This window comes from Aethalodelphis obliquidens, unplaced genomic scaffold (genome assembly GCF_003676395.1).
Source record: "Aethalodelphis obliquidens isolate GAN/ISIS:26980383/991018 unplaced genomic scaffold, ASM367639v1 scaffold103, whole genome shotgun sequence".
NCBI lineage: Eukaryota > Metazoa > Chordata > Mammalia > Artiodactyla > Delphinidae > Aethalodelphis > Aethalodelphis obliquidens.
The window spans coordinates 1,186,934-1,201,355 of NW_020838047.1; the positions used below are offsets into that span (position 1 = coordinate 1,186,934).

At 44.3% G+C, this 14,422-nt stretch overlaps 1 protein-coding gene across 4 annotated transcripts in view; it reads left to right on the forward strand.

Annotated features, from left to right (window-relative positions):
* The first annotated feature begins 3,235 nt into the window (after nt 1-3,235).
* CBR4 (carbonyl reductase 4) overlaps nt 3,236-14,422 on the forward strand; it is a 19,333-nt gene continuing 8,146 nt past the window's right edge. The window contains exons 1-5 of one of the 4 annotated variants that reach the window (XM_027096541.1): nt 3,236-3,447; nt 5,034-5,154; nt 5,890-6,026; nt 8,894-9,028; nt 11,193-13,341. In XM_027096541.1, the coding sequence (XP_026952342.1) occupies nt 3,306-3,447; nt 5,034-5,154; nt 5,890-6,026; nt 8,894-9,028; nt 11,193-11,230 (573 nt within the window). In that variant the 5' untranslated portion in view covers nt 3,236-3,305 and the 3' untranslated portion in view covers nt 11,231-13,341. Of the gene's footprint in view, nt 3,448-4,064; nt 4,208-5,033; nt 5,155-5,889; nt 6,027-8,893; nt 9,029-9,114; nt 10,097-11,192; nt 13,342-14,422 lie in introns of those variants that run through there. The other 3 variants (XM_027096540.1, XM_027096538.1, XM_027096539.1) reach the window with 3 other exon arrangements.

Below are 14,422 nucleotides of genomic sequence, written 5' to 3' on the forward strand. Positions count from 1 at the left end.
TAGTTAAGAGTCCGCCTGCCGATGCAGGGGACACGGGTTCGTGCCCCGGTCTGGGAGGATCCCACATGCCGCGGAGCGGCTGGGCCCGTGAGCCATGGCCGCTGAGCCTGCGCGTCCGGAGCCTGTGCTCCGCAACGGGAGAGGCCACAACAGTGAGAGGCCCGCGTACCGCAAAAAAAAAAAAAAAAAAAAATTTGTATGGCTGTGGTTGTTTTCTTCCCCAATTTTAAAAATTGTGGTAAAATACACATAGAATTTACTTTCTTAACCATTTTTAAGCGTACAGCTCAATAGTATTAAGTAACACCCATATGGTAACCTCCATCACCACCATGCATCTCCTGAACTCTTTTCATCTTGCAAAAACATTACACCTGTTAAACACCAACTCTCCTTTCCTTCTCCTCCCCAGCCTCTGGCAATTTCTATCCTACTTTCGGTCTGTATCATTCTGACTGCTCTGAGTGCCTCGTATAGGTGGAATCATACAGCATTTGTTGTTTTGTGACTGCCTTATTTCATTTAGTGTAATGTCCTCAAGGTTCATCCATGTTGTAGCATATTGCAGAATTTCTTTCTAAGGGTGACTAATGTTCCAGTGTGTGTGCATGTGTGTACTACATTTTGCTTGTCCACCATCCATCAATGGTCACTTAGGTTGCTTCTACGTTTTAGCTATTATGAATAATGCTGTTATGAACATGGGTTTACAAATATTGCTTCAAGACCCTGCTTTCAATTCTTTTGAGAAGTGGAATTACCCAGAAGTGGGATTGCTGGATTATATGGTAAGACTGTATTTTTTCTGAGGAACCACGATACCATTTTCCAGAGCAACTGTACCAGTTTACATTCCCATCAACCGTGCACAAGAGTTTCAATTTCTCTACATCCTCGCCAATGCATATTAGTCATTTTTTTTAATAGTAGCCATCCTAATGGACGTGAGGTTTTACTGTATATTTTTGCAAGCCACTTCAAATCCCTCCAGGAGCTAGGTAGGACAAAAATGATGCTCAGTTTGCTTAGGAATTTTGTTTTGTTTGGGCTCTTCCCCTGCCTCCATTCAGTCTGCACCCAGCCCTCAAATCCAGCTTCCCCATGCATTTCTTCGTCCTTCACTGACCTCCCTCTCCTCTGAGCTGTCCTGTTAAGATAACTTTGCACTTCATGATTGTGTGCTGCTCCTTTGTGTTTCATGTGTAGTTGTCCTGTTGCCCCCAGACGGTCTACTTTTTAGTAGTAGGGACCACGGTTTACTTTTCTGAAACATTTAATATAAAGATTGTATCAAGTAAAATTGTATCACATGCTCAACTTTCAGCTTATTAACCCAGAGAGCACTGAGCACATCCTCTTCAGAACTGCAGTAAGTATTTTTGTTTGTTTGCAGCAGCCGAGGATGCTGAGGCAAGACCGTTCGGTTAGCCTTTCTTGAGCTCCTCCTGTATGTTCTTGACTGGGCACCTGCCTCAACAACAGCTCCCTTTGAGAACAGTGTGTCCGGGTGGGGCAGGGGGAGGGAGGGCGGGGTCTGGGCTGAGTCTGACCCTCGTGTCCCAGTCCTTCAGGCGGGTGAAACCGAGTCCCTCTAAAACTGCGTTTATGATTAACCCCTCTGTCCAAAATGTTATTCCTTTTCTTGTCTAACACCTGTTCCCCTGAAGATACAGGAGAATCAAAGAAGGGGGGGGGGGATTGAAACTGAGCAGGACCGTGTGGGACCCTCCCGGGTATAAAAGCTTTTCCATGTCACCTATTTCTTGTTCGTAGGAAAAAGGCTTTCCGCTTCCTAGACCTTTCCTGAGTTCCAAAGGGCGGATTCAAACAGTTACTTATTAGCGGAGGGGTGCAGAAAGAAACAATAGCGCAAGATGGGGCAGAGTCCTGGTTTCTCCTCAGGGGACCTGCATAACAGCCTCATACATGTCTCTGAGCTCTTCTGCAGGAACTAAGGTCCCACCCGGTGGAGGATGGTGACTTCAGGCTCCCCACAAGCACGGGGACCCAGACTGTTTGGAACCAGAGGCTGATGATTGAGATTGCTGGAACACCACCCTGTTACCTCACCACCAACCAATCAGAAGAGGGGTACACACTCCGCAGACCTCCTAGCAAATTGTGCCCATAAAACCTCCTTCCCTGAAACTGTTACCGAACCAAGTTCATGTGCCAGACACACAGTGAGGTCAACAATACTGACACGTCAGACTCTGGAGCAGAGAAGGGTTTATTGCAGGGCCATGCAAGGAGATGGGTGTCTTGTGCCCCCAAAACAGCCAAAGCATTTTTAAAGGCCAAGTGAGGGAGGGGGTGTGGCTGGTTGTTGCACATTTTGTGTAGGAATCCCTTGTTCTTGCAGTTTCTCCACAAAGGTCAGGTCACGATGTTCCTGTAAACCTCCAACTAGAACAACGTTATTCTTTGTTCTGCAACTTTTTATCTGTGTATGAATGGAAAAGTGGTGTCCCCTTAAAGGTCAGAGCCTTGAGCACTGGCTCTCCTGTATATTTCAGGCTGCAGGCAACATTCTTAAATCAAAGTAACAGCAACAGAATACAAAGGTTAAAGTGGAAGAAACAGACCCACTATGGAGTCAGGCTTGTTCTTCCCTCTTACAGCCGTATACGAAACATTTCTCTGCTCCAGACGCGTCCACGGTTTGGTTTGTTAGGCCTCACCCTGCGTGGGGCACATGAGCCAAGCTGGACAACAGGAAGACCAAGGTCTGCTGTGACGTTGACTCCGGTGTCCACTCCTTCACGGGAGGACCTCAGGTCTCAGCCAAACAACCTGGAGAGGCCATCCCGGGTCCTAACGCTGTGATCCCCGTGTCCCAACCCGGCACGGTCCTGATCTTACGACGGAACATCCAGCGTCCAGGGTGTTGGCAAAGCCGGAGCCCAGGGCCAACCGACTGCAGGGCAAGCCCCACCCCACCCACCGCACCGCCACCGCTACCGCGCCCTTTCGCCGGCACCGAGACTACAAGTCCCAGTATGCAGCGCGGCCCCTTCCAGCTGGCTCTCGCTCTCCGTCTCTCTCGCCCCAGGTCTCTCCCGCCCACGCTCGCGTCCGCGGAGGGCGTGGCGCCCGTAGCCTCTGCGCACTGACGTCGGCGCGCCGACGTGACGTGCTGACGCGGCGCTCTGGGCGCTTCCGCCCTCCCGGGCTCCAGTCCGGCGGCGGGAGGCCTGGGGCGGCGCTTCGGTTTGTGGGAGCCGCCGTGGTGTGAAGGCGCGAGGCCGGTGGGAAGGGCCGGGCCTTGTAGTCTCCTCCTCCGGGTCTGCGGCTCCCCGTCCCAGATGGACAGGGTGTGCGCCGTGTTCGGAGGCTCCCGGGGCATCGGCAAGGCGGTGGCCCGCTTGATGGCCCAGAGAGGCTACCGACTGGCCATCGTCGCCCGGAATCTGCAGGGGGCCAGAGCCGCGGCCGGGGACCTGGGCGGTGGGTACCGACCGGGGGCGCCCCGCCTCCGCGCGGCGAATGTGAACCGCGGCCGGTGCGGGTCCGAGAAGCCGTCGTGGGCGCCCTCCTCCCCGGGCCGGTCAGGCTCACCGTGTGGGGCGCGGGGCAGTGCGTGCCGCAGGTGCGGCGCCGTCTGGCGAGGCTTGCCGCCGCGCCTGCGTGTTCTTGCGCGTTGGTACGTGTGCGCATGCGCAGGCAGTGCCGGCCCAGGACGTTTGCGGCCCTTCCAGTCCTGGTTGTACCCGGTCTGCTTTCCTGTGCCCAAGGCACTGACGTTACTACGGTGCTTTGGTGACCATCACCAAGGGACAATGAGATTTGTTCCGCCAGATTCCTTGTCATTGCACTTAAACTCCATTTACCCCCGTTTGTTAGGAATGGATTGTCAGTTTCTCTGCGAATTTCAGTTTCTGGAGGCTAGGGAGACCGGGTGCTGTGACGGTCCGAGCTCGCAGCTGTTGTTGAGGTAGTAGGCGGGCCGGGAGCAGCGGCACCGGGTTCACCGTCGGGGGCGGGGTGGGCATCTTTGCAGGAACGTCACCGACGGCTTCACCGAAGTGATTACGTGGGCCGCTGGTACGTTATGGACCAGAGAACATCTCAGCCATGCTTCTTGCTCAGATTCAAAGGGGCGAGAACGTGGGGGTCCTTCTGGGTCACCCCACACCATCAGTGTTGGCTGGACAGGATGGAATCTGCTGGTTGGGTTTCAGGGGTTGTGGGTCCAGCCTGTCTTCAGGTAAGAGCCGAGAGAGAGGCAGATGCTCTGGGGCCTTGCATTTCCTTGAATTACGTCGTCCATGAGTGACTGACTGGTTTTCACCCAGAGAGTATCACTTCCCGGATGACCTACTGTCTTCGAATGTTTAAGGAGATAATTTTAATGTTAATGTATTAGACAAGGTTAGCCAGAAGATAAACAATTGTTTAGTTTTTTTAAAAAATCTACAGTTTAGAATGTTAAAAAGGTGTATTATTAAATAAAGAATGCTTGCTTTGAAGTGTAATTTTTTTGGTATTTAAACACTTCAAAAAAAGTGGATATGTTTAAAAAGCAGGCAAGAGTTGTTTTTAGTAAAAAAGTTTTAGCATTTTTTTTTTAACAGCTTCCTGCTTTGTCATCTCTCCTCATGGTCAGGCTTGAACAATAGTCATTATAATATATGTGACATAGTTAAACAAACAGAAAAATCCTAGAGTTTATTTCAGGGCCAGGAAACCAATTCTTCAAAAACCTCACCGAATTAGACGTTAAGTTTCAAAAAAAGGAATATAAAACAGAGAAAACTGTTGAATTGCATAGCATGGGGTCAGTGTCAAAGCTATAAATATTGTTAGATGATCATACAAAGTACTTTATTTCTTGTTACCCACCTGCACCCATCCAGTTTATTAGACTGATCTCCACAAAATCAGGAATCGGGGACATAATCATGTTTTATCTCGTGTTCTGGATAGAACAGATCTAGCTCATAGTAGATGCTTGACAAATGTGTATTGAATCATTTTTTTTTTAAATTCAAGTTATACTTTATTAGTAATTCTGATCTAATTTTGTTGTATAGGAGATCATTTGGCGTTGAGCTGTGATGTTGCCAAAGAACATGATGTTCAAAATACATTTGAAGAGATAGAGAAGAACTTAGGTCGAGTTAATTTCTTGGTAAATGCAGCTGGAATTAACAGGTTGGTCACAAAGTTAAGTACATTTCTATATGTCTTTTTTTCCTTCTATGTCTTTGAATAATATGAATTAACATATTAATTAACTTGTTTTACTTCTCATTGGAAGAAAAACTATGTATTTTGAAACTTGATCTGTCAGTCCACACACTTTTCATTCTTTTATATTGAGATTATAGTAAGGGTACACTTCGGTTTTAACATTGTAATCACCACCCATACTGAGCTGCAGAACTTTTCCAGAACCCCAGCAGGCTCTCTCAGTTTCTTCCCAATTATTACTTCCTTATAGGTAACCATGGTCCTGACCTCTGCCACCATATATGTTTTCTCAGTTAATATTAATGGAATCAGAGTGGGTATTCTTTTTTTTTTAAAATGAATTTAGGACAGAATATTTAGAATAATATAAAAATTTACTTTCTAAGCAAGGCATAGTGTGGCAGTTACTTCATTCAAGCTATTTTGGCCACATGGCCCTACTTTGAGCAGTTAGGGGTATGTGCCCCTCTACCTGAGTGGGGCCAGGGCCTGTCCTCCAAGGGGTCCTTTCTGGCTTATCAGTTGTTATTTTAGTGCCTCAAACCAAGTTTAAAATGTGCTCTCTAGGTGTTCTAGCTCAAATATAAAGCACTTCTTGTATTCTGCATTCAGGGAAAATGTTACATATTTCTTGACTTTTTAATTTGTTTTGTTTTATCCCAATTTTAAATTACATGGTTTTTGTTTTTTTGGTAGGGATAACCTCTTAGTGAGGACAAATGCCGAAGATATGCTATCTCAGCTTCATACTAACCTCTTGGGCTCCATGCTGACCTGTAGAGCTGCCGTGAAGACAATGATTAAACAGCAGACAGGGTCCATTGTGAATGTGGGTGAGTCTGACCTCTGTGGATTTATTATTATCTCATGTACCATAAGAAAGTTATCAAGTAATTTGGAACATATTTACTTGTGAAACTTGGACGGAATGTATCTTTATTATCTGTAGAGAAAGGGTTAGATTAACTGATGAATCGGTAAAACAGGAATCACCCATTTACATCCTTCTAGTGGTCAAGCAGGTGTTATGAGTGACACCACCAGGTATTGGGAAAGTGACTGCACGAGCCAGGTGATACATGACAAAAGGTGCCCAGTGGGGAATGGCTCAGATCCAGCAGGTGGTTGCTGTGCACAAACATGGTGCAGTTTGGCCAGCTATTGGGATTTTTTTAAGAGAAATTGGACATCCTGTTTTTTTTTTTTAATTTTTAAAAATATTTATTTATTTATTTATATTTGGCTGTGTTGGGTCTTTGTTGCTGCGCGCAGGCTTTCGTTGTGGTAAGTGGGGGCTACTCTTCGTTGTGGCACACGGGCTTCTCACTGTGGTGGCTTCTCTTGTTGTGGCTCACGGGCTCTAGGCGCGTGGGCTTCAGTAGTTGTGGTACACGGGCTCAGTAGTTGTGGGTCACGGGCTCTAGAGCACAGGCTCAGTAGTTGTGGCTCACGGGCTCTAGGCACACGGGCTTCGGTAGTTGTGGCGCACGAGCTTAGTTGCTCTGCGGCATGTGGGATCTTCCCGGACCAGGGCTTGAGCCCATGTCCCCTGCATTGGCAGGCGGATTCTTAACCACTGTGCCTCCAGGGAAGTCCGAACATCCTGATTTTTATGTGAAACCGAATTTTCAAACTGGGCAAGAAATTAAAAACTTTTTGATAGTGGGGGCTAAAAAGTGATTTCTTTTTTTTTTTTTTTTTTTAACATCTTTATTGGGGTATAATTGCTTTACAATGGTGTGTTAGTTTCTGCTTTATAACAAAGTGAATCAGTCATACATAAACATATGTTCCCATATGTCTTCCCTGTTGCGTCTCCCTCCCTCTAAAAAGTGATTTCTACAGTGCTTGCATGGGTCACTAATAAATCTAGTTCAGAGGTCTAAGAGGAGGTTTACTTAAGAGAACAACCTTTTCAGTTTTTTAGGGTGATGTAAGTAACTCCTAGACTTCAGTTCACCTACCCACAGGGCAGACAGACTGTAGAATGTGCATATAGACCTTAAAATGCAAAGTGGCTTGAAGTTGTATTTCAGTCTGACAGTTTGAAAATAGCAGCATGCCATCTGCCTTTTAAGTGGTGATACCGTAGGAGGCCACAGAAAGGGGATGCTGCTCTGTTACGGTCAGTGACCCTGTTCTTTCTAATGCAGGAGATGTCTTTCCAAGCCAGAATATAGGGTTGATATATAGGGTTTAAACCAGAATATAAGGGTTTTTAAAGCCAGAATATAGGGTTTTTCTTTTTTGAAAATGAGGAAAGGAAAGAATACTGTGCTAATAAGAAGTAGAACATTTTTGACATTTACCCTTAAAATGTGAGAGGTCAGTTTTCTTATAAAAGCTTAGTAAATGAGTTGACCTTTGCCTTCTAACACAGCCAGATATGATTTGGGTTCTTGTAAGCTGGTACACTGGCCTGTATGTTTCACCTGATAAAGTGGGGTATATTTGTTTAACTCTAAAATATCCCCCTTTTAGATATATATAAAAAGCCCGTATCAGTCCTTTGTTTACATGTAAACTTTTAGACTCATGCTGAAAGTAAATAAAAATAGAGTATTGAAAATAAACTAGGGGACTCTTATCACAGAGGGGACTACTTTAAACTGCGAGAAAGTCCATTGTATTTCAGAAGTTATCGCTCTGACAGGTGAACTGTAGTGTATGGCGTGAAATACAGCTGCTCCAGCCTCATGCTCGGCCTCTCCTCTTAAGCCTGCGTTGTTCTTTCTTTTTTGTGTCTCTCCTTGTTTTTCTTTCTCCCCAAACCCCTTTCTCTCTCCACGTGCGTTTCCTGTGTCTGATGTGTCTATTCTCTCTTTCTGTGCTTCATATTTCTCTTCCTTTGTCATTAACTGGCATGGAACATCTGACGTGGTTAAATATTTTAATATTGGACTTGTTGATTATAATTTGAGAAGTATTTGGAATGTTCTCTTTATCTAAAATTAAATTACTTTCTCAAAAATTTTCTGAGGCTCTTGATTAATTTTTATATCATAAGTACAGGTCACTGGTAGAGAAGATTATTTCCCCAATTTCTCTTCTGCAAGAATTTATTTCCATACAGTTGATACTTGAATTATAAATTATTCTTTCATATTCATATAAATGAAGCCACCCAAGAATCTTTATAGTAGGCAGTACAGGTTAATACATCACTGAAGGTAACTAAATTGCAATTTTACAGATAGTGTGCAATTGAAACTTTGCTAATTTAGATTGATAGTAGTTGAAATTTAGTAAGATTTATCGTCAGATGAACTATTGTTTTTAGGTGGAAATAAATACTTATGTTTGTGGTAGAATCATAAAAACAGCTTTTATCTGACTTTTTCTTTTTTTCCTGCTTTTAACCTTTTCCTATTGGAAGCCTTTGTAACTACTGTAGAATTTTCGTCATGTTTGTCCTCCTCAGAGATGAGAATGGGTTCCTATCACTTAATGGATCCGTTCTCAACCCCTGCCTGGCACTCAGGATTTCCCGTGAGCTTCTTTTGGATCCTGTTTTCTCTATGTATCTGAGCAGACTCAGACCCTAAGTCTTACTACTCAAATGACAATGGTTAGGATTCCTAATTTTAGCAAAGGACAGGGTAGAATAGTTTGTACCTTGTTTGTTTACTGTAGAGCATCTGAACATTCAGAATAGTAACCCCATTAACTGGTTTGAATTTGCTCTCATTTCTTTTTCCAGGAAGCGTTGTAGGTGTAAAGGGCAGTTCTGGCCAGTCCGTGTACAGCGCCAGTAAAGGCGGGCTAGTTGCGTTCTCACGCGCTCTTGCTAAAGAAGTAGCAAGAAAGAAAATTAGAGTGAATGTAGTTGCGCCAGGTAAGTGGGAACTTCTTTTTTCTCTTAATGTATATGCATCTATGGCTTTTTACGACAACAGTAAAGACTGTTTTTGTGTCTGTAAGTACGTCATCATCATCAGGCACTTCTCAGAGGTGCTGGGACAGGAGCAGGGGACCTGCATTGTTACTCAGTCCTGGAGCAGCGCTGCCCGGGAGGGCATGACCTTGGTCTGATGGGACTCAGGGGGCCGGGATGCTGCATCTAAACCACAAGAGAAACTTCTCATTTAAAGTCAGTTGTATTTAAGTTAAGAACTCTCAAGAGCTGAATGTAAGAATTTCAAGTAAGTGGTCTGGGGAGTGCTGGTAGCATACACCCTGCAGGTGAACGGGTCCAAGCTGTGTCCCTTTGGAGAATGTTTCCATTTTAATTGTCTTTCTCCTCTTCTTGGGATGTTTCATTGATTTGCTGCTCACTGGGATACAGTATTTGTTAATTTAGACTTTGTCAGTTTGTCAAAGCAGAGCTTTCCAAGTAATGCACCTATTACCTAATGTATTCCATACGTCTAGATTAAAGAAATAACACATCTTTATATCTAAAATATCTGAACAGCTCTATAATACAATGTGCTTTTAATAACAGTGTGAACCAGAGGAGATAATCCAGCAAGGCTATGTAGTTGATGTCATTTGCACATTTCATGCAGTAATCCCCTACAGTAACTGATGTACTGATGACCTCAGAGACACTGCTGGTTCGGTTCCAGGCACTGCAGTAGAGTGCATGTCACAATAAAGCGAGTCAACAAACCTTTTGGTTTCCCAGTGCACATATAAGCTATGTTTACACTATGCTGTAGTCTATTAAGTGTGCAGCAACACTGTATCTGTAAAAACAGTGTTCATACCTTAATTGAAAAATATTGCTAAAAAATGCTAACCATCATCTGAGCCTTCAAGTCAAGTTGTAGTGCGGACATCAAAGACCACTGATTACAGACACCACAGCAAATACAGTAATAATGAAAAAGTTTGAAATATTTTGAGAATTACCAAAATGTGACACAGAGACATGAAGTGAGCAAATGCTATTGGAAAAATGGCGCCAATAGACTTGCTTGATCCAGGGTTGCCCAAAACCTTCAACTTGTAAAAAATGCAGAGTCTGCAAAGCACAATAAAACAAGGTCTGCCTGTACGGCAGAAAGCCAGTGTTTGTACAGAGAAAGAATGATCAGAGGTCACATATGTTTGTTTCCAAAATGGAGAAGACACCTTTCACTGGGTGTCACTGTGCCCCAGAGAGCTACCCCGTATTCACGTTAGAATTTCAACACAAAGAAAAATTTGAAGGAGAAAATATATTTTATGGAGACTCAGGAGGAAGAAACATCTTTTGAAAAGTCACTCTGGGAAGTAGTAGGTTGTAACAGTGATTTTAGCTGTGGTTGCCTCTTTAGTGAGCGAAGGGCGCACTCTGAGGCCTGCTGTGTGATGGTGCGGGGAGCAGTGGTGGCACGTGGTAACAGAAGTGAGGGTATGTACGCCGGCCACCGCAGGTTCTAGCCCGTGTGCGGGAGGTATTCCTCAGAGGAACTCAGGCTGCTAAAATCCGACCTGTTTGGGAGTGGCCGACAATGAACGTGGTTAGAGAGGTGGGAATTTAAGGAATCTTCAGGAGTGGAAGTCATGGGGCGGGAGGTGGGGGTGGGGGTGGGGGTGCGCGGGGGTGGGCTCGCAGTAGAGCTGGCCGCCTGTGGAGAATCCATCGGGAACACTGGTGTTCTTGTGAAGCCTGTAGGAAGACCAAGCCAGCAGGGCACAGGTCACCTGGAAGACAAAGCGAAGGTGATGTGGGCTCAGTACCGCAGCAGTCAGAGCCTCCTGAAGAAGGCGAGGGGGGCATTTTATAAAGTGCACCTGTTCCTTTACTGTGCTGACTTGAGGCACTCCACACGAGTTGAAAATATTGATGGATTAAATAGGACGCAAAGCCAGTTTAGCTTGGTTGGTCTGTTACAGGTAATTGGAAAATATTGAAACAGAATGATGGGAATTACAGTTTAAGTTGCTAAAGGCTAAAGAAATTCTCCAACTTGTGCTAAGACTTTTTAAATAAATTCGAATGTGCAACTTAGAGCTGGTTGCTTTTCAAATTAGTTGCCCCAGTTTGTAACCAAGTTTATTCCATTTGGTAGCCATCTGCACCCATGAACACAAAGCATTCTACAAATGACTGAAGTCCCATTTTAAACTTGGATTTCCACTGTGTGCCGAGTGACCTTCAGGGCAGAAGGGAGAGGGGGTGGAGTGACTGTGGACGCATTCCTTCAAGGCAGAGCTGCAGAACCAGCCTCTGCCTGGACCAGAACAGGCACAGGATTAGGGGGAAAAACTTCTGCTGAAGCGCAATTCAAAAAGGTTTAAATGCCCCAAAGCTCCAGTTTTAAACACACGTCTCCCTTTCTGATGTCCACATGTTTTGAGGCTCCCGGGAGTAACTGAAACAGCCAGCGAGCACGCAGGCGCCAGAACACAGCACTGTGGGTGCGCGGAGTCCACAGGATGGTGGGGGCAGGTGCGAGCGCTTCAGAGTATGTACGTGAAAACGTATCAGGTGCTCCCAAACCTGAAAGGCAGAGTCTCCGGGACTGTCCTGTCACTCCTGTCGGAATAGGCCAGAACCATTGAGAGTGTGAGTGCTAAGTACGGTGCTTCTAAGATGAGTCAGAAACGTACCAGGTAGCGTCCCAAGGTGTATAAACCAGTTAAGCACATATAAAGTTAGTACTGGTCCAGTTAGAAATACAAAATGAAAATTATGGAAGCTGCCTCAAATATCTGGGGTTCCACAAATTTACAAGCAGACCTGTGTAACAAAGTAGACTCTGGTTTTAAGAAAACATTGCAGTTCAGTGTTCCAAACACAGTCTCCGGTCCCAGCGGTAACCTCAGAAATCACGTCTCTGGAGAGTAGAACCATTTATATGTTTGTACAAATTTGCAGATAACAAAATAAACAAAAGAGTAGAGAAGACCTGTCGAAGGCTGACGTTTAGTCTGTTTTTTTTTTCCTAAAGAGTTGACAAGTCCACGAATTGAGCAGGTTGATATCGGGCTGTTGGTTCTCGTGTGAGTGTGTGGCAGTGGAGCCGGTCCCAAGCTGCTCCCTGGAGGTGTAGGCAGAGCTGGGGTGGCTCACAGAGCACGGGGGAGACGAGAGCGTGGCAGCGTGAGAAAGTGTGCACTTCGCCCAGCCCAGATGCATGCCAGAGCGCATGTGCGTGCGCATACACGATTACATATTTGTCAGACAGACACACGTTTGTGTTTATCTAAAACTTATTAAAATAACTATTGATTATGGCTTTTGCTTTATGGAGAAGGAAGCCGTTAATTAGCCTGTGAATTGATACTCATAGATAAGAGTAGTTTAGAACCTGGATACTTCTAAAATGATTAGAAAAAGTTCTAAAATGAGTAGTTCTAAAATGATTGCGAAAAAAATCAAGTAATGAACTGGTGCCTAGAAAAAAATTTCTTGTACCTTATATTTTATATAAGATCTTTATTTTAAAATTTTGCACTGATTATGGGATAATGTTAGATGGATAGGATCTTAGTGATGATTTATTCTAGTCATCTTAACTGTTTAGAAGACTGGGCCCCAAGAGGCAGAGTGAGTTGCCCAAGGTTCCACAGCTAGTTTTTGGTGGAACTGTTACAAAAGCTTTATCTTTTGATTGTCAGCTAATAAGTCTTGAAAATTATGGCCCCTTAAATTTGTTTTATATCATTACAAGATTTAGGTCTTTTTGTTCTTTTGCTATTATGTTCTGTCTAAAATATCTGGAATCTTCCAATTTTATAACTTTTACCTTTACGTTATTTGCCTTTTGACAAATTACTAGTTGATAAAAATCGCCTGGATTAGTTAAGAGACTAATAAAAAGGCGCTAAAACTCACATCTGCATCATCATCATTAGCTGGTGTGATGGAAGGTTTGGTTAGTGGATTGTTGAGGACAGTGAGTGTTCTCCTGTGTCTCTGCCAGTCGCCGTGGGACCTTTGACCCAGCTTGCTGTGGGCACTGGGGCTGGCCCGCTGGGGGCTCGTAAGGCCACCCTGGCCGCTCTGCTCCGTGGGCCCTAGAGCTGGTGTTGCGCTTGGCACCGGTGCTGAACCAGCAGGGACCAGGGAATTGTTGGAATGTCCTGGCAGGCCTCTTGGTCTACAGCGTCCCTCACCCCAACTCATTGTTTAGTCAGAGGCCAGCTGAGCTCAAGCACTCCAAATCCATGAACGTTTGGTAAACGACTTGATTCAGATACATTCAGTTTGGGGGGAAAAAAAGGAAAAAGAGAAAATCTCAAAGCTGCATTGTGGTCTTGGCACTGCTTCCTGTGTGTGTGTGCTTTGTGCAGCCCGATTGATTTTCGTGTTAGCTGAGTTTAACCATGTGTAGAGTAGATGGTTTGGGGCAGCATGTATGTGCTGCTCTCTTTTTTAGGGATTGCAGTAGTGTGGGTGATGAAGAGTTAACTCTAGGTCACGATGATCTCGAAGCTGGATGGTTTCAGGGTAGTGCAAGTGTTCCTAATCCTGATTCTAATCACTCATTCAGCAGACTTCCTGAGTGTCTCCTGTATGTGAGCGCTGGCGACGCTCCAAAATTACAGACACGAATAAGCTATTTCTGCCACAAGGCAAGAAGTACAGTGGGAAAGACAGCTGTATAGACAAATAATTACAGTGCCATGTGATGAATGCCGAGCAGGTACCCCTGTGATGCTCTGGAAACGCTGGAGAAGGAACGCTTAATTTTGTCAGGGTTAATTAGTTGTCAAGGCAACAGTTAAATAGTTCAAATCCAGTTTGTAAATAAAGAGAACTTTTATGAGTGTTAGGGATGTGTGTTTGTATAGCCTTTCCTAAAGATCTTACTTTCTAGTGCAGTTTACACTGAAGGAAAGAAAAATCCTGTTGCTAAAAAATGTGGACACTGAGTAGGGTGACCTTTATTATCTTGGCTGTAGTGTAATATATTATATTGGCTGCACTATAAGCATGGTATGAACATGCTTCACTAATTAGAAGCAAAGTACAAGTTGAAATGGTAGCATTAAATTGAGTCTATGGATTATTAACTTTATTTTAGATAGTAATTTCTACTAGATTCTTCAGATCCTTTAATGGAGTTGATAAACATCAGAATTGATATGTTTATTTTTAATGTTAGTTTTCCTCGTCACCTGCAAACGGAGTTTCCAATTAAGTTAAAAACAGTTAAAAAGCAAATCATAATAGGAAAAACAAGGGACAAGCACAATAATAAATTAGGCTATCATTTGCTGCCTAATATTTTTAACTTTTTAAAGATGAATTAGTTGCTAAGTTTTGGTATTACATTAACTATAAATTTCTCAT